Source organism: Bubalus kerabau, chromosome 17 (assembly GCF_029407905.1).
Source record: "Bubalus kerabau isolate K-KA32 ecotype Philippines breed swamp buffalo chromosome 17, PCC_UOA_SB_1v2, whole genome shotgun sequence".
NCBI classification, from domain to species: Eukaryota; Metazoa; Chordata; class Mammalia; order Artiodactyla; family Bovidae; genus Bubalus; species Bubalus kerabau.
In genome coordinates, this window is record NC_073640.1 from 38,673,227 (window position 1) to 38,699,736 (window position 26,510).

The window sequence follows — 26,510 nt, forward strand, 5'->3', positions numbered from 1 at the left end:
TTTACTTGATATCAGCCTCTTGAGAATTTTTGTTTCTTCCAAATCACTTTCGGTAATTTGTGTGCTTGTAAGAATTTGCCTGTTTGTTGTCTATTGCCTAAGTTGCTGGTGTGCAGTTGTTCATAGTATTCTTGTTATCATAGTATTCTCACATATATTTCTACCAGTACCAGTTATAATAACATCCTAACAGAGTCCACTTAGGTGGTACTAAACTATTTTCTCAATTTTGAAAACATTGTTGCTTGAAGTTGTTCCATGCAAACTGTTCATGCATGCGTGTTCAGTCACTAAGTTGTATCCAACTCTTTGCGACCCCATGGACTGTATGTAGCCCACTAGGCTCCTGTGTCCATGGGACTTCGCAGGCAAGAATACTGGCATGGGTTGCCATTTGCTTCTCCAAGGGATCTTCCTGACGCAGGGAACATAACCTGTGTCTCCAGCATCTCTTTGCATTGGCAGGTAGATTCTTTACCACTGAGCCACCTGGGAAGCTTATGCAGACTATTCATAGGAGGCTAATAATTCTTCAGTAAACTCTGCATTGAGTCTTCAAGTAAATAATAAATAAGTTGAATCAGTAACATTTGGTTACACATCAGGAGCCAAGGAAAACCTTGAAACTTTTTGCCTTGTTTTGTAATTGCTTCTTGTTGCTACCAGTGTTTTCAGTCTTTCAGTCATTCTTGCTGATGGTCTTTACCAGTTTATTTTCTCTGACATTTCTTCAGTCACAGCAATCAGACACAGTTTAAGTTTCACCATTAGTAAATGGCTTTTTTTGCCTACCTGACAAGTGAACCATTCAGAAACTTTCTTTGGTTACAGCCTCATTTTAACCTTTTCTTCTTGTGAAAAAATCTTGCCTGGTAGGCTGCAGTCCATGGGGTTGCACAGAGTCGGACACGACTGAAGCGACTTAGTAGTAGTAGTAGTAGTAGTAGTAGGGGTATTGTGATGAATGCTTACTGGTAATGCTGATGTATAAGGTATTCTTACAGCACAGCCATAATGTTGTTGCACAATAAACATAATGCTTTGCCCTCTAATTTGATAAGGAGATAGCCCACACTCCATTGTGCCTTAGAAGCATGACATTCAATTTGAAGTCCACTCTTGTCTTTCCTCTTTTTAGTGATATCTATGCACTGACAAGTTTTTTGTTTGTTTCTTTTTTACGTCCCGTCGCCTGCCTGAATTTTTTTTTTTTTTTTTTTTAGTATTTATTTATTTGGCTGTGTTGGGTCTTAGTTGTGACATGCAGGATCTTTCGTTATGGGGTGCTGACTCTCTAGTTGTGGTGCACAGGCTCCAGAGAGCTCAGGCTCAGTAGTTGTGACATGTTCATGCTTAGTCGCTCTGCAGCAGGTGGGATCTCAGTTCCCTCACCAGGTATCAAACCTGTATCCCCTGCATTGCAAGGTGGTTTCTTAACCATTGGACCACCAGGAAGTCCTTGCACTGGTAAGTTTTTAAAAATGTTGCAGTGTTACCTCAGTATGCACTGCACTCAGAATGCTGTCCAGTGTGTCACTGCAATCTGTTAGTGCACCAAGTAACAGTGGGAAACATCTCTCACAGCTCCTCAGCTCTACCATTGTTCTGTGAGATTAACCATAGGCTGTACAGAAGTGAATGAGCATGGTTATATTCCAATAAAACTTTATTTGTGGATACCAGAATTTGAATTTCATATTATTTTGTGTCATTAAACAGTATTATTTTGATTTTCTTCTTACCATTTGAAAGCCATTCTTAGCTTGTAGCCCATGCAGAAACAGGTGGTAGGCCAGGTTTGGCCTGTGGGCTGTATTCTGCCAGTGCCTGCTTTACAGTTTAAATACATTGGTAGGCAGCCTGTGTTGCCTAGATTACTGCATGCTTGCCTGGGGCCCCCTGGTGGCTGAAGGGAGCAAATAAGTCTTGAGATGGTCAAATTTTTGAAGCACCATGAATCTGAGAATTCTAGAGTTGGAAATCTAGATGTAGGACTATTTATCATAGGGAGATTGTAGTGGCAACTCATTATTTCCAGAATGTGGGCTTTGGTGACACTTAGGGAAAAAGATAAAACAGCACTCCCCGAAATTTTGTATGCAAATCTCAACAGTGCTTTAAGACATCATTCTGATATAAAATATATCTCTTCATCTGCAATTTATTCGTGTGAAGGGTGTGAATTTCAGCATTATTCTACACAAAATGGCACTGGTACAATAATACATTTGAATGAACCCATATCTTCCAAGGGTAACTTTATTCTCTTTTCACCCACCCTTTTCTTCCCACTCAAAGGCTTCAAGTTTAATATATTGATAATTTTTGCTACTTTATTAAGTACATTTCTAAGTAAAGCTGGGTTTTAACTATGAGAGTATGGTAGTAAAGAAGTCAGTGACTTTGTATAGTTAGGTGTTGCTATCTTGCTTTGAACTAATGTACCAGCAGTTTTTTGTATTTTTGTTTTTTAAATTTTAGTAAACTATACGTAGCATAAAATCTACCATCTTAGCCGTTTATAAGTATATAGTTTAGTAGCATTAAGTATAGTCCCATTTTTGTTCAACTACAGGGGTGAGTTTTTTTAATCTGCCATTTTAAACTCTTGATCCAAAAAAATGAAACCCTCCTGTTCTGGTCAATCCTAGGTTTACTGTAGTAACTAGGAATGAAATTATCCTCAAATATAGTAGAGATCGTGCCATTCCCTTTTTAAAATTTTGCTGGTTTATATTGTCCTTAGAATAATATTTAAACTCTTTACCATGATCCTTCTAGGTTTTGCCTCTTTCAGTTTTCCCCTTTCAGCTGTTAGCTAGCTCTAGCATAGTTGGGCCTTTCATTTCTTCAGAGAAGCCGAGCTCTTATCTGACTCACTGTTTGCTGGTGCTGTCCTGCGGTGTTGGAGCTGCCCTGGTGTTGAAGCTTGTGTACCCATGCCTCTCCACCACCACCACCTCCCTTTTCTTTGCTTGCTGGTTCTTGTGCTGTCTTCTCAGAAAGGCCATCCCAGTACTCGGTAAAATAGGTTCCTTCTTTAGACTGTTTCCCCCTACTTAGTAATACTTATAATTTTTGTTTTTGTCAATCTCCTAACCTATCCAAATTAACTTCCCCTCCTACTTAGTCCATTCTCCTTACTCTTTTTTATTTTTCCTTATAGCAAATATAGCCATCTGACATTTTACTAGAATGTAAGATCTAAGAGGATGGGGACTTTTTTTGTTTATTCATATGTTTTCAGTGTCTACAACGTGTCTGCTATATAGTACCTACTCGAAAAATATTTAACTGAATGATCACATTACTTTTGGCTTTAGGGCAAAATACACATATATGATTGAAAAGTGAATACGACAAAGTTACGACGGGCAAAATGGGAATATGGAAAGAAACTGTTGTTGAACTGAAGAAATAACCAATACTGGAGCTGTTCTACCTTTGGATATTGTGTTATTGCTGAATGATAAATATCACCTCCCCTTCAGCTGTTTTTGAGTTCAGTTTTCCATCCTTTGCAGCCTGAAAACATCATATTTCTTTTTTTTTTTTTTTTTGCCCCCGCCCCACCCCGAAAACATCATATTTCATACAGAATCATTTCAATCCTAAATAGCACTAAATTTTAAAAAAACTTTATTTATTGTCCACACCATGCAGCCAACCAGAGATCGAACCCATACTCCCTGCCTGTATTGGAAGTATGGAGTTTTAACCCTGGACCGCCAGGGAAGGCCCTAAATTACACTAAATTTAAAAATAACATCTTGATTGAAGAAACTGATTCTTCTGTCCCTCCAGTGTTGCAAATTGCCAACATTCATTGGATTATAGAGAAAGCAAGGGAATTCCAGAAAAACATCTGCTTCATTGACTACAAGAAAGCCTTTGACTGTGTGGATCACAACAAACTGTGGAATATTCTTGAAGCGATGAAAACACCAGACTACCTTACCAGTCTCCTGAGAAACCTGTATGTGGGTCCAGAAGCAGCAGTTAGAACCTTACATGGGACAGCTGACTGGTTTGACATTGGGAAAGGAATATGTCAAGGCTGTATATTATCACCCTGCTTATTTAACTTACATGCAAAATATATCATACGAAATGCCAGGCTGGATAAATCACAACCTGGAATCAGGAATGCTGGGAAAAGTGTCAAAAACCTCAGATATGCAGATTATACCACTCTAATGGCAGAAAGCAAAGAGGAACTAAAGAGCCTGTTGATGAAGGTGAAAGAGGAGAGTGAAAAAGTTGGCTTAAAACTCAGCAATAAAAAAACTGAGATCGTGGCATGCGGTCCCATCACTTCATGGTAAATAGAAGGGCAAAAGTGGAGGCAGTGACAGATTTTATTCTCGTGGGCTCCAAAATCACTGTGGACGGTGACTGCAGTCATGAAATTAAAAGACGCTTGCTCCTTGGAAGGAAAGCTTTGACAAACCTAGACATCGTATTAAAAATTAGCAAAGACATTGCTTTGCCAGCAAAGGTCCATATAGTCAAAGCTACTGGTTTTTCCAGTAGTCATGTATAGATGTGCGAGTTAGACCATAAGAAAGGCTGAGCACCAAAGAATTGATGCTTGTGAACTATAGTGCTTGAGAAGACTCTTGAGAGTCCCATGGTCTGCAAGGAGATTAAACCAGTCAATCCTAAAGGAAATCAACCTTGAATATTCATTGAAAGGGCTGATGGTGAAGCTGAAGCTCCAGTACTTTGGCCACCTGATACCCAGAGCTGACTCATTGGAAAAGAGCCTGATGCAGGGAAAGATTGTAGGCAAAAGGAGAAGAGGGTGGCAGAGGATGAGATGGTTAGATAGCATCACCTATTCAATAGACATGAATTTGAGTAAACTCCAGAAAATAGTGAAAGACAGGGAAGCCTGGTGTGTTGCAGTCCAGGGGGTCACAAGGAGTCAGACACGACTTGGCGACTAAACAACAATGTATCCTTTCCATTAATAAACTAGTGTGTATATTTACAATTAAAAACTTTTCAAAAACTCTGCTTTATCCTTTATTTACTTCATTTTAACCTGCTGACTCCAGATGAGGCTGAATTTATATGATCGTATCCTTATATAGTTTTGTGGATATTTTTTTAGAATTATGGATGTGATTATTTCTTTTATAAAAGCATTTATTGTTTTCAGATTCTCAATTTTAGAAAAATGTGGAAATAAAGAAAAAGAAAAAATTGCATAAAAAATGATAATTGCATGTATCCACAGATACATTAAAACACACAGACACGCCACTCTTTAGTGGAGCTAATGATGTACATTTTTTGTTCCACTCTCTTCTCTCAAGATTATTATTATTTACGTTCTCATCTAGTAATTTATACATCTAAAATTTCGAATTTCTTGTTTTGTTAATTATTTTTCTTTTTTGCTCCCCCCAACCCCCATAGATCTTGAGCCAGATGATTGTGCATCCATTTACATCTTTAATGTAGATCCACCTCCATCTACTTTAAACTCACCACTTTGCTTACCACATCATGGATTACCGTCTCACTCTTCTGTTTTGTCACCATCGTTTCAGCTCCAAGGTCACAAAAACTATGAAGGAACTTGTGAAATTCCTGAATCTAAATACAGCCCATTAAGTGGTCCCAAACCCTTTGAGTGCCCAAGTATTCAAATTACATCCATCTCTCCTAACTGTCATCAAGAAATTGATGCTCATGAAGATGACCTACACATAAATGACCCAGAAAGGGAATATTTGGAAAGGCCTTCTAGAGATCATCTCTATCTTCCTCTTGAGCCATCCTACCGGGAATCTTCCCTTAGTCCTAGTCCTGCCAGTAGCATCTCTTCTAGGAGCTGGTTCTCAGATGCGTCTTCTTGTGAATCTCTTTCACATATTTATGATGATGTGGATTCGGAGTTGAATGAAGCTGCTGCCCGATTTACTCTCGGATCCCCTCTGACTTCTCCTGGTGGCTCTCCAGGAGGCTGCCCTGGAGAAGAGTCCTGGCATCAACAGTATGGACTTGGACATTCCTTGTCACCTAGGCAATCTCCTTGCCACTCTCCTAGATCTAGTATCACTGATGAGAATTGGCTGAGCCCCAGGCCAGCCTCAGGACCCTCATCAAGGCCTACTTCCCCTTGTGGGAAACGGCGGCACTCTAGTGCTGAGGTTTGTTACCCTGGGTCCCTTTCACCGCATCATTCGCCTGTTCCTTCTCCTGGTCACTCCCCCAGGGGAAGTGTAACAGAAGATACCTGGCTCAATGCTTCCGTCCAGGGTGGATCAGGGCTTGGCCCTGCGATTTTTCCATTTCAGTACTGTGCAGAAACTGATATTCCTCTGAAAACAAGGAAGACTTCTGAAGATCAAGCTCTCATTCTACCAGGAAAATTAGAACTCTGTTCAGATGACCAAGGGAATCTTTCACCATCACGGGAAACTTCAATAGATGATGGCCTTGGATCTCAGTATCCTTTAAAGAAAGATTCATCTGGTGACCAATTTCTTTCAGTTCCTTCACCCTTTACCTGGAGCAAACCAAAGCCTGGTCACACCCCTATATTTCGGTGAGTTGATGGAAATGACGAATGGTCATTTTTCATGTTTATGTTTATTGGTGGCATGTAATTACTACATTATCTATGTAGAATAATTTGACCATCTTTCCTCCTCCTTTTTGTTCTTTAGTTTCTTCCAGACAACTTAAAAGACCACATTTATTTTCCTTGTAGTCTTAAAAGTGTCTTTAAATAGGTTAAAGTTATCATTTTAAAAGTGTATAATGAATTGTAAAGAATAACAAATTGCATTAGAAGCCCTAGAATGAATTTTCTTTTTTCAGAATGAATTTTCTTATCCACAAAAGCTTCTTATAAAAGATAATAGTATATTTGGCAAAACGAATACAATTTTGTAAAGTTTAAAAAAAAAAAAAGATAATAGTATAAATTAAATTACTAATTATTCCCACTTAGGGATGTTATATATATATTTTTGAATTTTTATATTTTTAAGAACTCAATAATATACAAGTGAAATTTGCCTTTTTTATATTTGTGACAAGTGGTTTTTTCCATAATTTATTTTGTTTTTAGACTTCATATAAGTGTGTGATTTTTATTGTTGGTTTAGAGGAATTTTTAAATTTTATATATTCAAATTTGTCTTTTCCTTCACAGCTTTTAGATTTTATGTTATATTTGAAAGCCTATCCCACTCTAAAATAACTACAAATAAAGAGAAAATCTAACTTTCACGTTTCTAATTTTTATGTATAATTTTTATAATATATGTATGTAACATAAATGCTGTTTGTATTTGTACATATATATATTTTTTCGAATCTTGAATCCACCTAAGGACTGAAGACTGTTGTAATGACTGTTTTCTAAATGGCTTATCAGTTATCACAGTGCCATTTTTAGAATCAATCTAATCTGTAATTGATTAGGGAAGATAAGTTATCATGTGTTAAAGGTGGGTCTGTTTACTTTTTTAAAAAATGCTTTGTTATTGGTACAAATGTTTATTTCTGAATCTAGATATTTAGAAAATTATAATGTGGAATTATGCTATTGAAGACTCCTTTGAACCCATCACTTTGCTTCTGAAAATTATCTTAATCTTTTTAGGGATTTGCTTAAACAAGTGCAGAAACTTGCTGAGAGTTGATGAAGTTGAGTTGTTGTTTCAGACTAATAAAAATTACTACCTTTGAGCTTCAGAGTAGCTGGTAATGCTAGGCCAAGGATATTAAGGGGAACAATGAAATAACTTAGAAATTTACTCCAGGCATGGTAGCATTCAAAGGTAGAAAAGACGTTTAAAGTCTCATTTCACCAATTATTAAGATATTTTTTTAAATAGAAGATATTACTTTTTAATACAAATCATTCTAGCTTTGGGTCCATTAATATACCTATAGACTTAGAAGATGTTTCTTTTCTAATTCCATATTTTCATTGTTAACATATCTAAATGAACCTGTCCCCTTTAAGCTATTTAAAAATTGTTTTGATTGTTTTTGTGGTTATACACATAGTTGAGAAATAGTTATAGTTTTATGGAATTTTTTATTTTTAAATGAAATATTAGAATTTGTCCTTTTTTTAAAAAAATAGAAACCAAAAATAAATAAAATTGATTTTATTATCAGGTTAATTATTTCTAAAATGCCCTCTGTATCCAGGTTACAACTTACTAAGAGAAGTTTTGTGTTTTTTTTCTTTTTCTTTAAATTTTATTTTTTAAATACTTCACTTCAAAGATCATAGGAAGAAATGTTGGTGCCTTCAAAGAAATAATTTGAATCACTGTTTGGCTGGCAATAATAGCATGGTGAAATGGGTCTTTGTGTGTTTTGTTTATAGCACATCTTCATTACCTCCACTAGACTGGCCTTTACCAACTCATTTTGGACAATGTGAACTGAAAATAGAAGTGCAACCTAAAACTCATCACCGAGCCCATTATGAAACTGAAGGTAGCCGAGGAGCAGTAAAAGCATCTACTGGGGGACATCCTGTGGTGAAGGTATGAGATTTTAGGGGTCTGTTTTGCAGATACCATATATCTGTTGTTGGTAGGGTCCATTCAGTCAGGTACTGCTGAGCCTGAAGAGAGAAAATTTTCAAACCTGAAAAGCTTCCATTGAGGTTTTGTGTCCTTGTTGATACAGTTGCACTTCTGCATTATGGGTTTTTTTCTTTTTTTTTTTGGCTAGGCTAAAAGATATTCTTACTGGACTGACTCTTCAGCTAGTAAACCTCTAGGGAAAGATCATAATGGTCAAATAATTGTTTTTCTGACTAAAAGAAAAGACTGTTTATGTTTATAAGTACAATGCATGTTTGTTTAAGGTCCAAATAATACAGAAAAGTAAAAAGAATAAAGCAATGAATTACCTCAAGTCTAAATCCTTCAGAAATAAGCAGTCGTTGGCATTTGATTAACAATCCAGGTAATTCTGTTTGTATGTTTAGTGGAAGAGTAGATGGATGACTAGAAAAATGAATGGATTTTTTAGGACTATATATTGAACATCTTTGTAATTAAATTAATTTATTAGAAAATAAAACTAAAGTGAAATGATTAAAATTATATCTGAGTGTATAAAATACAATATGTAAGTTTTAAGAGTTGAATATTAACTTTAATTTTACTTGAATGAAACATTAAAAAAAAGGAACCAAAACTATATGAACTGCTAAATTCTGGATATTGTTCTTCACTTTAAGAGATACTGAACAGTCTTTCTAAGGCTAAAGAAATTAAATAAATTATTGATAAATTGAATTTTTGTCTTAGATTTAAATGTTACAAATTGCTCCCTACTCTGAAAAATGAGGTAATTGTCTCTCTTAAACTTCTTCTCCCTGCATTGCTGTCTACCTCCTGAATTTTGCTGCTTATATTAATTAATCTTCTTTTCAAATCTGTAGTCATCTCTCTGCCTTATGTCCCACCACTCCTATTGTTTAGCTTAGTTCTATATGTAGTTGGATTCCAGGTTTAGTACTAATTCTTTTTTATTTCTTTTTAAAGTGCTTTTTTTTGTTTAAATGTTTAAGGAGGGCTTTGGATTCTTTATTCCCTGGATTCTTTCATGTATGAAATTATTTGTTGCTTTTATATACTCAAACATCAGAACGGCAATGTTGTAATATGTTGTCATTTATTTTTTTCTCTTAGTGCTTGTCTTACGGCATTGTGTATTGTAGTGGAGAAATTAATTGAACAAATACAGTTTATAGCTGATCATTTCCTATACTAGCCATATTTTATGATTTATTTTCATTATCTAAACATGAAGAACAAACAAACCTTTACATTTTAGGTGGGTTTTTAAATGACTTGTAAGAAGAAATGTCAGTTCTAGAAAAAGAGATCAGATTTATGGTTACCAGAGGCAGGGGGTTGGAAGAGGGGGAATGGATGAGGGTAGTCAAAAGATATGAACTTCCAGTTAAAACATTAGTAGTGGGGATGTAATGTACAATATGGTGACTGTAGTTATGTTATGTTTGAGAGTTGCTAGGAGAGTAGATCCTAAAGTTCTCATCACGAGAAACACCCTCCCCCCATATAACTGTAAGAAGTCATGGATGTTAATGAAATTTATCATGGTAGTAAGTTTGCAATATATGTAAATCAAGCAATTATGCTGTGTACCTTAAAATTTCAGTACTGTATGCCAATTATAGCTCAATAAAACTGAAAGAAAAAGAAAGCTCAGGAAAACTCAACATAGGAATTTTACCATTTGTTATTAGAACTTTAGTTTACTCTTAAATGAGAGCTTCATTTAGAAGAAGGATTCTTTGGTTCATTCTTTTACCTTTTTTTTTTTTTTTTTTTTTTAAGCCATACCATGCAGCTTCCGGAGTCTTAGTTTGCTGATTAGGGATTGAACCAGGGCCCTGGCAGTGAAAACACTAAGTCTTAGCCACTAGACCACCAGGAAATTCCCCATTTCTTGTGTCTTTGACTTTTCTTCAGTTCAGTTCAGTCACTCAGTTGTGTCCGACTCTTTGCGACCCCATGGACTGCAGCACTTCAGGCTTCCCTGTCCATCACCAACTCCCAGAGCTTGCTCAAACTCATGTCCATCAAGTTGGTGATGATATCCAACATCTCATCCTCTGTTGTCCCCTTCTCCTACCTTCAGTTTTTCCCAGCATCAAGGTCTTTTCCAGTAAATCAGTTCTTCTCATCAGGTGGCCAAAGTATTGGAGTTTCAGCTTCAGCATCAGTCCTTCCAATGAACAGCCAGGACTGATCTCCTTTAGGATGGACTGGTTGGATCTCCTTGCAGTCCAAGGGACTCTCAAGAGTCTTCTCCAACACCACAGTTCAAAAGCATCAATTCTTCGGCGCTCAGCTTTCTTTATAGTCCAACTCTCATATCCATACATGACTACTGGAAAAACCATAGCTTTGACTAGACGGACCTTTGTTGGCAGAGTAATGCCTCTGCTTTTTAATATGCTGCCTAGGTTGGTCATAGCTTTCCTTCCAAGGAGCAAGCATCTTTTAATTTCATTGCTGCAGTCACCATCTGCAGTGATTTTAGAGCCCAAGAAAAGAAAGTCTGTCACTGTTTCCATTATTTCACCATCTATTTGCCATGAAGTGATGGGACTGGACACCGTGATCTTTGTTCTTTGAATGTTGAATTTTAAGCCAGCTTTTTCACTCTCCTCTTCTACCTTCATCAAAGGACCCTTTAGTTCCTCTTTACTTTGTGCCATAAGGGTGGTGTCATCTGAGTATCTGAGGTTATTGATATTTCTCCTGGCAGTCTTGATTCCAGCTTGTGCTTCATCCTGCCCCGCATTTTGCACAATGTACTCTGCATATAAGTTAAAAAGCAGGGTGACAGTATACAGCTTTGACGTACTCCTTTCCCAATTTGGAACCAGTCTGTTATTCCATGTCCAGGTCTAACTGTTGCTTCTGGACCTGCATACAGATTTCTCAGGTGGCAGGTAAGGTGGTCTGGTATTCCCATCTCGTGAAGAATTTTTCAGTTTGTTGTGATCCACACAGTCAAAGGCTTTGGCATGGTCAGTAAAGCAGAAGTAGATGTTTTTCTGGAACTCTCTTGCTTTTTCTATGATCCAGCAGATGTTGGCAATTTGATCTCTGGTTCCTCTGCCTTTTCTAAATCTAGCTTGAACATCTGGAAGTTCTCGGTTCACATACTGTTGAAGTCTGACTTGGAGAATTTTGAGCATTACTTTGCTAGCGTGTGAGATGAGTGCAATTGTGCAGTAGCTTGAACATTCTTTGGCATTGTCTGTCTTTGGGATTGGAATGAAAACTGAGCTTTTCCAGTCCTGTGGCCACTGCTGAGTTTTCCATATTTGCTGGCATACTGAATGCATCATTAACAGCATCATCTATTAGGATTTGAAATAGCTCAACTGGAATTTCATCACCTCCACTAGCTTTGTTCGTAGTGATGCTTCCTAAGGCCCACTTGACTTTGCATTCCAGGATGTCTGGCTCTAGGTGAATGATCACATTATGGTTATCCAGATCATTAAGATCTTTTTTGCATAGTTCTTATGTGTATTCTTACCACCTCTTCTTAATATCTTCTGCTTCTGTTAGGCCCATCACATTTCTGTCTTTTATTGTGCCCATCTTTGCAGGAAATATTCCCTTGGTATCTCTGATTTTTTCAAAGAGCTGTCTAGTCTTGCCCATTCTATTGTTTTCCTCTATTTTTTTTTTTTTTGCATTGTTCACTTAGGAAGGCTTTCTTATTTCTTCTTGCTCTTCTTTAGAACTCTGCATTCAGATGGGTATATCTTTCCTTTTCGCCTTTGCCTTTCACTTCTCAGCTATTTGAAAGTTCTCCTCAGACAGCCATTTTGCCTTTTTGCATTTCTTTTTCTTGGGGATGGTTTTGATCACCGCCTCCTATACAGTGTCATGAACCTCCATCCATAGTTCTTCAAGCACTCTGTCTATCAGATCTAATCCCTTGAGTCTATTTGTCACTTCCACTGTATAATCGTAAGGGATTTGATTTAGGTCATACCTGAATGGTCTGATGGTTTTCCCTACTTTCTTCAGTTTAAGTCTGAATTTTACAATAAGGAGTTCATGATGTGAGCCACCATCAGCTCCCGGTCTTGTATTTGATGTCTGTATAGAGCTTCTCCATCTTCTGCTGCAAAGAATATAATCACTCTGATTTCGGTATTGACTACCTGGTGATGTCCATGTGTAGAGTCATCTCTTGTGTTGTTGCAAGAGGATGTTTGCTATGACTAGTGCATTCTCTTGGCAAAACTCTGTTAGCCTTTGCCCTGCTTCATTTTGTACTCCAAGGCCAAACTTGCCTGTTACTCCAGGTATCTCTTGACTTCCTACTTTTGCCACCCGGTCCCCTATGATGAAAATGACATCTTTTCATGGTGTTAGTTCTAGAAGGTCTTATAGGTCATCATAGAACTTTGTAGGTCATCATAGAAAGTTAAGAAATTGACTTCTTTTACCAGGAGAAAAATTATTTACACGTGCTTAAATGAATTTCCTACCCCCAAATAAGGGAAGGGGCAATTCCCTGGCAGTCCATTGGCTAGGACTTAGTATTTCCATTGCCAGGGCCCCAGGTTCAATCCCTGACCAGGGAGCTAAGACCCCACAATCCATGTGACAGCAGCCAAGAAAAAAAAAAGATTCCCTAAGAATTTTATAGTTTAAATCATACAATATTTAGGTCTTTTCTCAATTTGAGTTAATTTTTGTATATGGTGTTAGGTATGGATTCATTTATATTCTTTTGCATGTAGGTACCTAGTTTTCTTAGCATTATTTGTTGAAAAAAGTTCTTTCCTCATTGAATGTTAAAAATCATTCCTAGTGATCCAGTGGTTAGGGCTCAGCTCTTTCACTGCTGGGGCCCAGGTTCAGTCCTTGTTTGGAGAAATAAGATCCTGCAAGCTGTGTGGCATGGCCAAAAACAAAACTGAAAAAAAATCATTTGACCATAAGTGCAAGAGTTCTATTTCTAGGCTGTCTATTCTACTCCATTGGTCTTGATGCCTTTATGCTAGTCCCACAGTGTTTTGATTACAGTAGCTTTATAGTAAGTTTTGAAATCTAAGAGTGGGTGTATTCACCTTTGTTCTTTGTTTTTGAAAATTGTTTTGGCTATTCAGAGTCCCTTGAGATTCCATATGACTTCTGGGATGGATTTTTCTATTTCTGTAAAAATAACTTGGGATTTTTATGCAGATTGCATTGAATCTGTCGATTGCTTTAGGTTCCAGTTCTTGAGCATAGGATTTTTTCTATTTATTCATGTCTTTAATTTTTTTCAGCAATGTTCTGTAGTTTTCATTGTGTTAATTCCTGGGTATTTTATTCTTTTTGGTGCTATTGTAAGTGGAATTGTTTTTGTAATTTCCTTTTCAGGTTGTTCATTGTGTATAGAAATGCAGCTGATTTTCATGTGTTGACTTTATGTGCTTCTGCTTTGTTGAATTCATTTATTATCTCCAGCAGTTTTTGGTTTTTTGGTAGAATTGTTAGTTTTCTGTAGAGAAGGGGCTTCCCTAGTGGCTCAGATAGTAAAGAATCCGCCTGCAGTGTGGGAGACCTGGGTTCAATCTCTGGGTTGGGAAGATCCCCTGGAGAAGGGAATGGCTTTCCACTCTAGTATTCTTGCCTGGGGAATCCCATGGACAGAGAAGCTTGGCAGGCTACAGCCTGTGGGGTTGCAAAGAATCGGACATGACTAAGCGACTAACACTTTCTGTAGATAAGATTAATCTGTGATGTGATAGAGGTTAATTATGGATGGAACCTTACCTCCTGTTCCTTTTTCTTAAAATGAGGATAATAATACACCTAGTTAAGAGTTAAGGGGAATGGTTAGGGTGTAGGGAAAAAAAAAAAAAAAGAGTTAAGGGGGATCAAACGAAATGTTGCATGTAAAGAACATAATAAATGCTCAGTAAAAAAAAAAAAAAAATGCTCAGTAAGTATTTGTTGTTGTTTAGTCACTTATTTGTGTCTGAGTTTCTCCAACCCCATGGACTGCAGCAAGCCAGGCTGCAGTCTCAAATGGTTACATTATTGTGATTGCATTTGTATAGGTGACACTATTAGTAGAGATGGAGACTAGATTAGTGTTGCCAGGGAACAGGAATTGGTTGAAGATTGTGAATGTAAAGGGGTAGCACAAGAGCATTCCTTTGTGGTAATGAGGCGTTCTGGATCCTGTTACAGTGGTTACTTGAATCTACATATGGGATAAAATTGCATAAAACTACACACATACTTTGTTATACAGTGATAAGTTTTATAAAGGAATAAATATTTTGAGTCTTACCCTGAATGTTACTGAAATTTAAGATGGAGATTATAGTATTTTTTTCCATAACTAGACTTTGTATTCATCATATACTAAGATTCGTTTCCAGGTAATGACTTTTTATATGATATTGTTATATGCACATTTACAGTTTGAAGCAGTTGATATTTTGGAAGTTTTGAACTTTTAGTATCTCTACATTGTATATCATGTTTCTAATATTAATATATTCAGATCCCCTCCCTCCAAGTAAGGTAGCAGAACTGATAATAGAACTCCCCTTTTTGAAGCTGCTCTAGTCTGTCCTGTAGTGACCTTCGGGCTTTAACCCTCCAGCTTTAGTTAAATTAAGCACACACAGACCTTTGCTATGGAAACATACAGAATCATAACAAACAGCTTACTTTCTTCTGCAGCCCAGAAGGTGATCTGAAGAGAAGTGTCCTGATACCAAAAGAAAGATTTTAGAGTAGTGTTAACAGTAACAATAATTTGTTTCCTATAACATGGGTAACAAATGGGATGGGATGGGATGGGATGGAATAATAGTCTAATTAATTTGATCTTCTTTTAAAATCCTTGAAATGCGAAGGAGAAGCCCTGTTTTTCCTGTGCTGTAGTATATATGCTTGGAGCAGATGTTGGCTGAACTATGTATTATGGAATATGTTCCCTTTGAAATTTTATATGCCTGATTACCTTCCTCCATCACTGGCTCATTTTACTATCAAATATAAAGGACAGGTGGCTTATGTCTTTGCCAAACTGGTATTAATATGAGTCATCTAATACAACTGGCATACTTTGGAATATATTGAATAGTACTTACTGGTATGTTATGTGATATTTGGGTAACTTTATAGATAGTAATAAAGTTTTTAATTTATATTTTCTATTTTAGATTTTACTACTTCATTTAAAGTAATCACTTTAGTGGCTGTAATTCTTATTTAAATAATTCTGTTGACTAACCTGGTGTCATTTTGTTCCACCAAATTGTACTCTCTCGTTCCAAAATTCATTCATTCAGCAATGATTAGATGCCTCTAACATGCTAGGTGCTATACTAGGCTCTGGAGATGACAAAATGGACGCTGTCCTCTTCACAGTACTGTGGGGCAAGTGGTAAAGTTGTTGGTATTTTCTCTTCCACTATATGAACACTTGGTTCCATAGAGTAATTTGTTCAATGTAGGATTAAACATGAAAAAGCAGTAAGTATAGCAGAAAGGATGGTTAACCATGAATTTGGGGGTAGTTCCTTAACCTTTCTTAGCTTCAGATTCTTCATCTATAAAGAAAATGGCATAAATTCCATGGGAGTTTTAGAATTAAATGAGCTAATTTAGTTAAAGTGTATCTCTACTCTCTATCTTTATTTTTTCACCTCTGGGTCAAAATGTGGAGGAATCTGTTTCTGCATTGTCACTTACCCCATCTGCCTCCATACAAACCAAAAGGGAAAAATGACTGAACTTTATTTGTGTGCATATGTACATGTACACCCTCATTTTTACTATTTCTTCTTTAGTTAGCGATTTATTTAGGCTTTTTTTTTTTCCTACTGTAATCATATTGACATTTTATCATTTTATGGAATATTTTCCATTCATTTAAAGCTTTAAAATTTATTAACTTGTTTATACCAAGATGTAAAAAGATATCACAACTAATATTAATAGATTTCTTAAATACACAATATTTAAGTATTTACAGGAAACTGAAATTTCCAGTTCAATATACTGGATTAAACACGTTTACCTTCATTAGACATTAAGCAGTTAAAGCTTAAGCTTGTTGGTTGGAGAAATCATTTTACATAAGAACCAGAAATCATTTTACACTAAAGAACCTTGGGAAGGCTCAAAGGGTTGAAGCACTGATATCTCTGAAAGTGGGGTGTGAGGTGAGGCTGAAAACAGAAGAATTGGTTGAAGATCTACAAAACAAGCAAACGTCACAGTTTTTCGTTTCTTATGTGGTATAACCAAGTGATAACCACTGGCTTACCTTGGGAGAATTTTGGAAATTTATTGTTTAGAGAGTGTGAAATAGAAGTTCTAGGTTCTAGAATAATTGAAGCAGGGTTTGGGCCTTTATACAGAAAATGGTATGGGGCTGAAAGAGGAGGCATAATAAAAGTCTGTGTCCTGAATAGAGAGACTTCTAACTCCTCTTGACTCCTAAAGGTTTATGTTCCCTAGACAGGAGACTGGAGGATTTGCTTTTAGGCAAACTGGTCAAGATAAAATACCTTTGTGCCTCTTGACTTGCAAATATTCTAGACCAGTGGTTCTCAACCCTATCAGACCCAACCCCACTCTCAAAATTTTAAACAAATATTTTATAATACTACTTTATTTACCTGGAATGGAAATGCAAAGATAATATAATCAGCCTACATAATATAATTTTAGAAATATCAATATAATGCTTTAATATTGAGGGAATACATTTAGAAAACTAAATTATAGCAAAAAGTTATGTTTCAAAATGAAAAGGCTTGGTAACAATTGTTTAGTCTCTCAGTTGTGTCCGACTCAGCAACCCCATGGACTGCAGCACGCCAGGCCTCCCTGTCCATCACCAGCACCTGGAGTCTACTCAAACTCATGTACATTGAGTTGGTGATGGCATCCAACCATCTCATCCTCTGTCGTTCCCTTTTCCTCCCGCCTTCAATCTTTCCCAGCATCAGGGTCTTTTCCATGAGTCATTTCTTCGCATCAGGTGGCCTAAGTATTGAAGCTTCAGCATCAGTCCTTCCAGTGAATATTCAGGACTGATTTCCTTTAGGATTGACTGGTTTGATCTCCTTGCAGTCCAAGGGAATCTCAAGAGTCTTCTCCAACACCGTAGTTCAAAGGCATCAATTCTTCAGTGCTCAGCTTGCATCCCTGTGGACTATACAGTCCATGGACTTCTCCAGGCTAGAATACTGGAGTGGGTAGCCTTTCCCTTCTCCAGGGTATCTTCCCAAACCAGGAATCGAACCCTGGATTCCCACACTGCAGGCAGATTCTTTGCCAGCTGAGCCATAAGGGAAGTGGTAACAACTGTACAAAACACAATAAAGTAGCTAGATATTTGTACCTACAGCATCACTACAGTGTCGCAGGCACAAAGGCAGATGTGTTGATCAGCAGCCTGAATGCCACAAGTGAGTGGCATTACTGACAATGACATGATTTTCTGAAATGATCAACTCTTGCTTAAGTTTTCTTCAATTTACATGGCAGTTATATTCATGAGAAATTCTTATGTGTTAAAACTGTGATTTGGGTGATATTTATATATTCTAAGGAGTTGAGTTCCAAGTTCACAAACTTTTCTGTATAAATATATATACATGATGGGACATTCAGAAGTTCTGGGCAACACAGGCTAGTTCTGCTCTTTGAAGAACAATGATTATCTCATACATTGATAGGTATTTGAAGAACAGTGAGTATCTCATGAAGTGATAGGAATTTGGATTTCTGGCTCTTTTGCATTAAATACCGTTAGTGCACGTCAGTCATCATGTTGCCATACTCATTCATTTGTATATTAACTGTGGCTATTTTTTGTGCAACAGTGACAGAGTAGTTAAGATAGAGAGTATACTGGCACTCTAATCATTTCACAGTGCTGCTCAGGAAGCTACAAATCAGTGATACAGTTAAAACTTGGTAGTGTTTCAGGAGCTGTGAGTACTGAAACTTTCACAGTGTATACTCATGTTGTCATGATGTCATCATTCTCATCATGTCAAAATAAGAAACAGAAAGCATTTCACTCCTTTTAAAGCACAGTAGAGTATATAATTTTGTTATTGCGCAATAGCGCTATGGCTAGGCTAAAAGAATGTATGTCTTACATAGCCTCACATTTCCATCTAGATATCTCAGCATTACCTTGAATACAACATGACTAACATTGAAGACATGGCCTTATCTTTCTCCAAATGTATTCTAAATAAGTGACTTCTTTATTTGCTAGGGATACCATCATTCTCCTGCGTACTGAAGCTCAGAACTTCTAATTTCTTTGTTCCCTTCTCTTTATTGTTCTATATGTAGTCAGTTATAAAAATCCCTTCAGGGACTCATAAGAAAGATTTATTGCATTAATCCATCTTCATTCCTATTTTCTATTCATGTTCTCACTTCTACCCTTGTTTAAATTTTGAGTACACATGATTTTAATGCTTTAGCCTCTTAGCTGGTTTCCATGATTTTGTCTTTTCTTTCCTAAACAGAGCCTTAATTGCTTTTTATCATGTACTTCCCTATTTCCTATATTATTATGATTAATAGATTTCTGCCTTTAAAGGTCTTCACTAATTCCTTAAAATTTAATACATGCCACTTTGTTCTTTGTTTTAGTGTCACCTATATAATACTGGCTGAAGCAGTGACACTGATAGAGATATTTTCATAACACATCCTCAGTAAAAAGAGGAAAAGATAGAGTGGTAAACAAGACAGAGTTTTTGCCTTTTTGAAACTTATTTGGTACTGAGGCAAACAGATATAAACAAATATATAAAATACTTTTAATAGTAATAAATACTATGAAAAATAATAAAACAGGATAAAGGGGTGAAATACGATGTTTCAGATAGGGTGGTTTTCTCTGAGGAGCTGACCTTTGAGTGCAAGCTGAGGTAATGTGACGATCAGAGGGAAGAATATTCCAAAGGGATAAAATATTATGTGTGAAGCTCCTGAGGGTCCGAATGAGCTTAAGTGGTTCATGCAATAAGGCCAGGATGATCAGAACAGACTGTGGAAGGGAGAGAGTAGGAGAAGGTAAGGCAGCAGATTATCTAGGGCCCAGATCACAAAGGACTTGTAAATATTTGTAGGGCATTTGAATTTAGTTCTCAGTGTGGAAGGAAGCCACTACTAGAGAGTTCTGAGCAGGGAGGTAAAGTTATCCGGTTAATGTTACAAGTTTGTTCTGGCTCCTCGACAGAAAACAGGCTATCAAGGAGCAAGAGTAAGAACAGGGAGAGCAGTTATAAGGCTGTTGCAATGGTTCAGGCTTTATTTGCTTCTCTAAATGTTACAGGACTGAAAAGCATCCTGAGTAAATCCTTTTTTTCTGATAATAGGCAAAAAATTTCATGTCCTTTCCTGGGTAGAGGAGGATAATCAATAAATTATGATGTTGCTTGGTTACAGACTCCAGTGTAACGCCAGGGATGGGCAAGCCTGAGGGAGTAAAACACTCACCTGAAGGACAACATAATCAACTAAATTTGAAACTCTGACTAGATTCCATACTTAGACTCCGGATGCACACTAATAGCTAACATTTGTTGGCTACATGCCAAGCACTGTACTAGGCACTCTATTGATACCATATGTCAGGATACTTTACAAAACCATAATATACAAATAGAAGAGAATTTCTTTTAAGGTTATTAAGTAGCTCATAAAATCTCAGGTTTGAAAGCTATGTGGCCTGGAACAGTGTCCAGCCACCCTACTCAGTTTTGCTCTAGTGAAAACATCACTGACTCTGACTCAGCATCCACAGCTTGTAGAGACAGTGCTTGGGTCTGGGCACCAGAAACTACACTGCCTTGAAGAGCTCCTCCACTGTGCTTACTGAAAAATAAACTTTATGCAGTCTATATTATCATACTGTGCCCTTGGCAAATTTTCTTCCCAGGGGCACTTAGGTCCAAAAGTAGGAGTGAGGATTGCTGAGAGTATCTCTCTGAAGCTTATAAGACCTCCCCACCAGGTGCCATGTAAACCACCATCCCAAAGCAGAGGAATCTGACTAAAGCTGCAGTAGTAGAGCTGAGACAGCTTAAGAACTGTGAACTGACCAAATAAAAAATTTTTTTAAATAGCATGCCTCTTTCTGGAGATAAATATTTTCTACTTCAATTCCTAGAGTTCTTTTATACAAAATATCTAGTATATGTTAAACAATGCATACACACACAAGAAAGTGTGAACCAGGGCTTCCCTAGTGGTTTAGTGGTAAAGAATCTGCCTGCCAATGCAGGAGACACGGGTTCAGCACCTGATCCAGGAAGATCCCACGTGCTGCAGAGCAGCTAAGCCTATGTGCCGCAGCTGTTGAGCCTGTGCTCTAGGGCCTGGGAGCTGCAACTACTGAGCCATGTGCCACAATTACTGAAGCCTGCACTCCCTAGAGCCTGTGCTCAGCGACGAGAAGCCACTGTAGTAAGAAGCCTGTGCACTGCATCTAGAGAAAAGCCAGTGAAGCAACAGAGACCCAGCAAAGCCAAAACTAAATAAATACATAATTATATAAAATTAAAAAAACAACAACTGTGAACCACAGTGAAGAGAAAACAGTCAATAGAAACAGACCCAGAGGTGGCCCAAATCTGGCCCTACATCTGGGTTGGACTTATTAGAAAGAGACTTTGACATAACAGTGATAAAAATGCTAAATTAGCTAGTAGAAAAGGTGGGCTAAATATGTGAAGGGATGAAGGAATTCCAGTAGAGATGTGGAAAAAATTTTTTTAATTGAAAGGATAATAAGGACAAAGATACAAGAAAACTACAAGAACAATATCCCTAAAATATATAAGACAAAAATCCTCAACAAAAAAACTAGCAAACCGAATCCATCAACACATTAAAAGGATTATACAGGGACTTCCCCCACCAGGGACTTCCCTGGTGGTGCAGTGGTTAAGAATCCTTGTAATGTAGGGGAGTGTGTTCAATCCCTGGCCAGAGAACAGAGATCCCACATACTACAGAGCAAGTACACCTGCAAGCCACCACTAAGACCCAATGCAGCCAAATAAATAATTTTTTAAAAAGGATTATACAGCATGACTAAATGGGATTTACCTCAAGAATGCAGAAGGTGATTCAACAAATGAAAATCAGTTGTTATAATCATATTAATAGAAAGAAGGCATAAAAACCACATGATCATCTCAATTGACACAGAAAAGGCATTTGATAAAATTTAACAGCTTTCATTAAAAAAAACAAGAACACCCAAGCAAACTAGGAAAAGTGGGGAAGTCCTTAACATGATCAAGGTCATTTATGAAAAGCCCATAGCTGACATCATCCTGGTAAAAGACTGCCAGCTTTTCCCCTAAGATCAGGAACAAGACAAGGTTGCTTGCTTTTGTCACAGCTATTCAGCATTTATGCCTGAAGTTCTAGCCAGAGCTATTAGGCAAGAAAAAGAAATAAAAGACATCAAAATTAGAGAGGAAGAGGTAAAATTATCTCTATTAACAGATGACATGCTCATCTACTTTAAAAATCCCAAATAATCCCCAAGAAAGCTGCTAGAGCTAATAAATTAGTTCAGGGAAGTTTCTGGGCAGGAGATCAACTCATACTTAAGCATCTGTGTTTCTGTGTATTTCTGTGTGAAAGTTGCTCAGTCGTATCTGACTCTTTGCGACCCCATGGACTATTTTCAGTCCATGGAGTTCTTCAGGCCAGAATACTGGGGTGGGTAGCTAGTTCTCTTCTCCAGGGGATCGTCCCAACTCAGGGATCGAACCCAGGTCCCCACATTGCAGGCAGATTCTTTACTATCTAAGCCACCAGGGAAGCACGTATAGGTGATAAACAACCCAAAGAGGACATTAAGAAAGCAGTTTCACTTACAATAGCATCTAAAAGAAATAGTTATGAATTAATTTAACCAAGGAGATATAAGACTTGTATGCTGAAAATTATAAAATATTGCTGAAAGAAAACTAAATGGAAATATATAAAGTAATTAAAATATATATATAAAGTAAAAATAGGGACTTCCCTGGCAATTGAGTGGTTAAGACTTTGTTTTCCAGTGCAGAGGGTGCAAGTTCAGTCCCTGGTTGAGGAGCTAAGATCCCATGTGTCTCCAGGCCAAAAAAAACAAAACATAAGATAGAAAGCAATATACAACAAATTCAATAAAGACTTTTAAAAATGGTCTACTTAAACAATATTGTTTAAAAAAATATAAAGTAAAAATAAAATCTAAGTATATTTGGAACAAAAATAGACATCCCATTTTCATGGGAAGGAGACTTAATTAAGATATCAGTGCTCTCCAAAGAAATCTACAGATTTAATGCAGTACTTAGCCAGATTCCAACAGTCCTTTTTGCAAAATGGAAAATCATATTCTCAAATTCATATGGAATTGCAAGGGGCCTCAAGTAGCTGAAACAGTCCTGAAAAAGAAGAATAAAGTTGGAGGATTTCCTCTCCCTGACTTGTAACATACTACAAAACTACAGTATTTTAAGCAGTATGATGCTGGCATAAAGACCAATGAAGTAGAATAGAAAGCCCAGAAATAAGTTCTAATATATATGATGAATTAATTTTTGATGGGGTTCCAAGACCATTCAGTGGGAGAAATGAGTCTTTTCAACAGATGGTGCTGGGAAAATTAGATATTCACAAGCAAGACAATGTAGTTGAATCCTTGCCTTATATGATATACAAAAATTAACTCAAAGTGGATCAGAGACCTAATGTAAGACCTAAAACTATAAAATCTTTGAAGAAAACTTGAGGAAAATCTTCTCAACATTGGACTTGGTAGTGGTTTCTTAAGTATGTTAGCTAAAGCACAAGCAACAAAAGAAACAAATCAGACTCCATCAAAATTAAAAAGGGTCTTTCCAGGTGGTGCAGTTGGTTAAAAATCCACCTGCCAATGTAGGAGACACAAGAGACATGGGTTCAACCCCTGGATTGGGAAGATCCCCTGGAGTAGGAAATGGTAACCCTCTCTAGTAATTCTTGCCTGGGAAAATCAAGAACGGAGGAGCCTGGTGGGCTACAGTCCAGGTTTGCAGAGTTGGACATGACTGAGCATGCACAAAGGCAAAAGGCAAAATTTAAAAACTTTTGTGTGTCAAAGGACACAACCAAGAAAGTAAAAAAAAATAACCTGCGGAATGGGAGATAGTATTTGTAGATCACATATCTGCAAGGGATTAATATTCAGATTATGTGAATAACTCATACAACTTTGATGAACAACATCAAAACAAATATAAATGCCCACCCATATGTACTCCCAAAGAATGTTGAACTTTTTTGTTTAAGCAGGCACTTAACTTGGTTGGAGTCAACCTGTAAAACCTGTCTCCCTGTGCTTGGTGGTAGCTCATTATCTCATTTCAGTTATTTTAGCCTTAGGCTGCTTGAGTCTGTTCTGTTATGGATGGTTTACAGGTCAGCCAAAGAACTGGGTGGAGAGAGAGAGAGAGAGAGAGAGAGAGAGAGAGTGTGTGTGTGTGTGTGTGTGTGTGTGTGTGTGTGTGTATGCTGCTGCTGCTGCTGCTGGGTCGCTTCAGTCGTGTCCGACTCTGTGCGACCCCGTAGACGGCAGCCCACCAGGCTCCCCCGTCCCTGGGGTTCTCCAGGCAAGAACAGTGGAGTGGGTTGCTATTTCCTTCTCCAATGCATGAAAGTGAAAAGTGAAAGTGAAGTCGCTCAGTAGTGTCCGACTCTTAGCGACCCCATGGACTGCAGCCTACTAGGCTCCTCCGTCCATGGGATTCTCCAGGCAAGAGTCCTGGAGTGGGGTGCCATTGCCTCTCCAGTGTGTGTGTGTGTGTATATATATAAAACTTGGAGCACCCCTTCTCTGGCTCTCTTTTCTGGGATTTGCCTCTACTTTCCAGAGGTTATGACAGGCTCTGTCCTTGTTTCTTCAAGCCCTTCAGACTGTAGATTTCTTTGGTAGTTTCAGCCACACTGCTAAAGCATGGACTGTGGCTTTCCCTCAGATTAAAGCCTTAAAAACAGGAAACACACCTTCCCTTATTTTCTTCTTACATATGTCAGTTTCTAGTGTCTCTTTACTTTGATACTTTCCTTCCTTTCAAAGTCATTGTTTATATTTATTCCAGTGTATAGTTGCTGTTGGCTCCCCTGGTGGCTCAGAAGGTAAAGAATCTGCCTGCAATGTGGGAGACCTGGGTTCGATCCCTGGGTTGGGAAGATTGCCTGGAGGAGGGCATGGCAATCCTCTCCAGTATTCTTACCTGGAGAATCCTCATGGACAGAGGTGCCTGGTGGGCTATAGTCCGTGGGGTCGCCAAGAGTCGGACACGACTGAGCGACTAAGCACAGTACAGCAAACGTAGTTGCTGTCTGCATGATGGCAGGTCCAGTGGGTGCTACTCAGCCATCAGACTGAACACAGGAGTCTCCCTAAGTGCTTGAGGCTCTGTTTCTTTTAACCGCCTCTTTTCTTGTGGTCACCATTTTTACCTCCAGTACCTCCTAGCCATCACCCTTCTTCATCCTGTGTTGCTGTTTTAACCCAGGCAATAGCCGAAGAGTACCAAAGAAAGTCAAGTAGCCTAGCTTTTTAAGTCAGTTGAAATTCTAAGTTGGAAACATGGAAAAGGACTTTTCAGGTCATTTCTACTAAAAGTGTCTCTGATTTTAATAGCCTGATAGGGGACCTTCCCACATACGCTGATCTGTAAGTCCAATCTGGATGGTTAATGTTGCCTAGGGCACAGAATCAACATTTCTTTTATATTCTACATAGCACTTTATCAAGGCTTTTCAGAATTTAGGTTGATCTAGCTTTTAATCTGGAGAAGGCAATGGCACCCCACTCCAGTACTCTTGCTTGGAAAATCCAATGGACAGAGGAGCCTGGTAGGCTGCAGTCCATGGGGTCGCTAAGAGTTGGACACAACTGAGCGACTTCCTTTCACTTTTCATTTTCATGCATTGGAGAAGGAAATGTCAACCCACTCCAGTGTTCTTGCCTGGAGAATCCCAGGGACGGGGGAGCCTGGTGGGCTGCCGTCTGTGGGGTTGCACAGAGTCGGACACGACTAAAGCGACTTAGTAGCAGCAGCTTTTAATCCCCCAAAACCCGCTCATCCCTTTGTAATATATTTCAGCATTTTATAACTCTTAAAATATTTCTGTAGTTTTGAGGGTTGTTCACCTATTACTTGTTTTGACTGTTGAGATAACATTTTATGTATCAATAGTATATGATACAAATACAAGACTTATTGTTGTAAACTTACTGTAAAATGCATGGATAATGAGTTGTTATTTTTCTGTGTTTGCTCTTCCAAATTAGCTCCTGGGCTACAGTGAAAAGCCAATAAATCTACAGATGTTTATTGGAACAGCAGATGACCGATATTTACGGCCTCATGCATTTTACCAGGTGCATCGAATCACTGGGAAGACAGTTGCTACTGCAAGCCAAGAGATAATAATTGCCAGCACAAAGGTTCTGGAAATTCCACTTCTTCCTGAAAATAATATGTCAGCCAGGTATCTTGAAACATCCTGAAATGGACTGTTTTTTCTTTTCCTGAAATAATTTTCAGAAGAAAATATAATTATTTTTATATTAATAGCACAAAAATAAAATAGTCACTATTCTGAATTAACTGAATAACATTTTATAAACAATTAGAGTATATTTGCTAAGGTTGGTATCATATTTCCATAAAGAAAATTCAATTCAGCAAAAGTTTATGACCATGTATTTACCAGGCAAGCATCATGCTAGTTGATAGAGACACAAATATGTGAACTTTTTTCAAGTAGCCCACAGTCTGATCAGTTCAGTTGCTCAGTCGTGTCCGACTCTTTGTGAACCACATGCACCATGAACCACAGCACGCCAGGCCTCCCTGTCCATCACCAACTGCTGGAGTCTACCCAAACCCATGTCCATTGAGTTGGTGA

The 26,510-nt window shown here is 37.8% G+C and overlaps 1 protein-coding gene across 2 annotated transcripts in view; it reads left to right on the forward strand.

The window, feature by feature from the left end:
- Positions 1-26,510, forward strand: part of NFATC3 (nuclear factor of activated T cells 3) — a 93,827-nt gene that overhangs the window by 25,783 nt on the left and 41,534 nt on the right. For both annotated transcript variants that reach the window (XM_055553381.1, XM_055553380.1), the window contains exons 2-4: positions 5,425-6,559; positions 8,363-8,525; positions 25,891-26,090. In XM_055553381.1, coding sequence (XP_055409356.1) covers positions 5,425-6,559; positions 8,363-8,525; positions 25,891-26,090 — 1,498 coding nt within the window. The remainder of the gene's footprint in view (positions 1-5,424; positions 6,560-8,362; positions 8,526-25,890; positions 26,091-26,510) is intronic.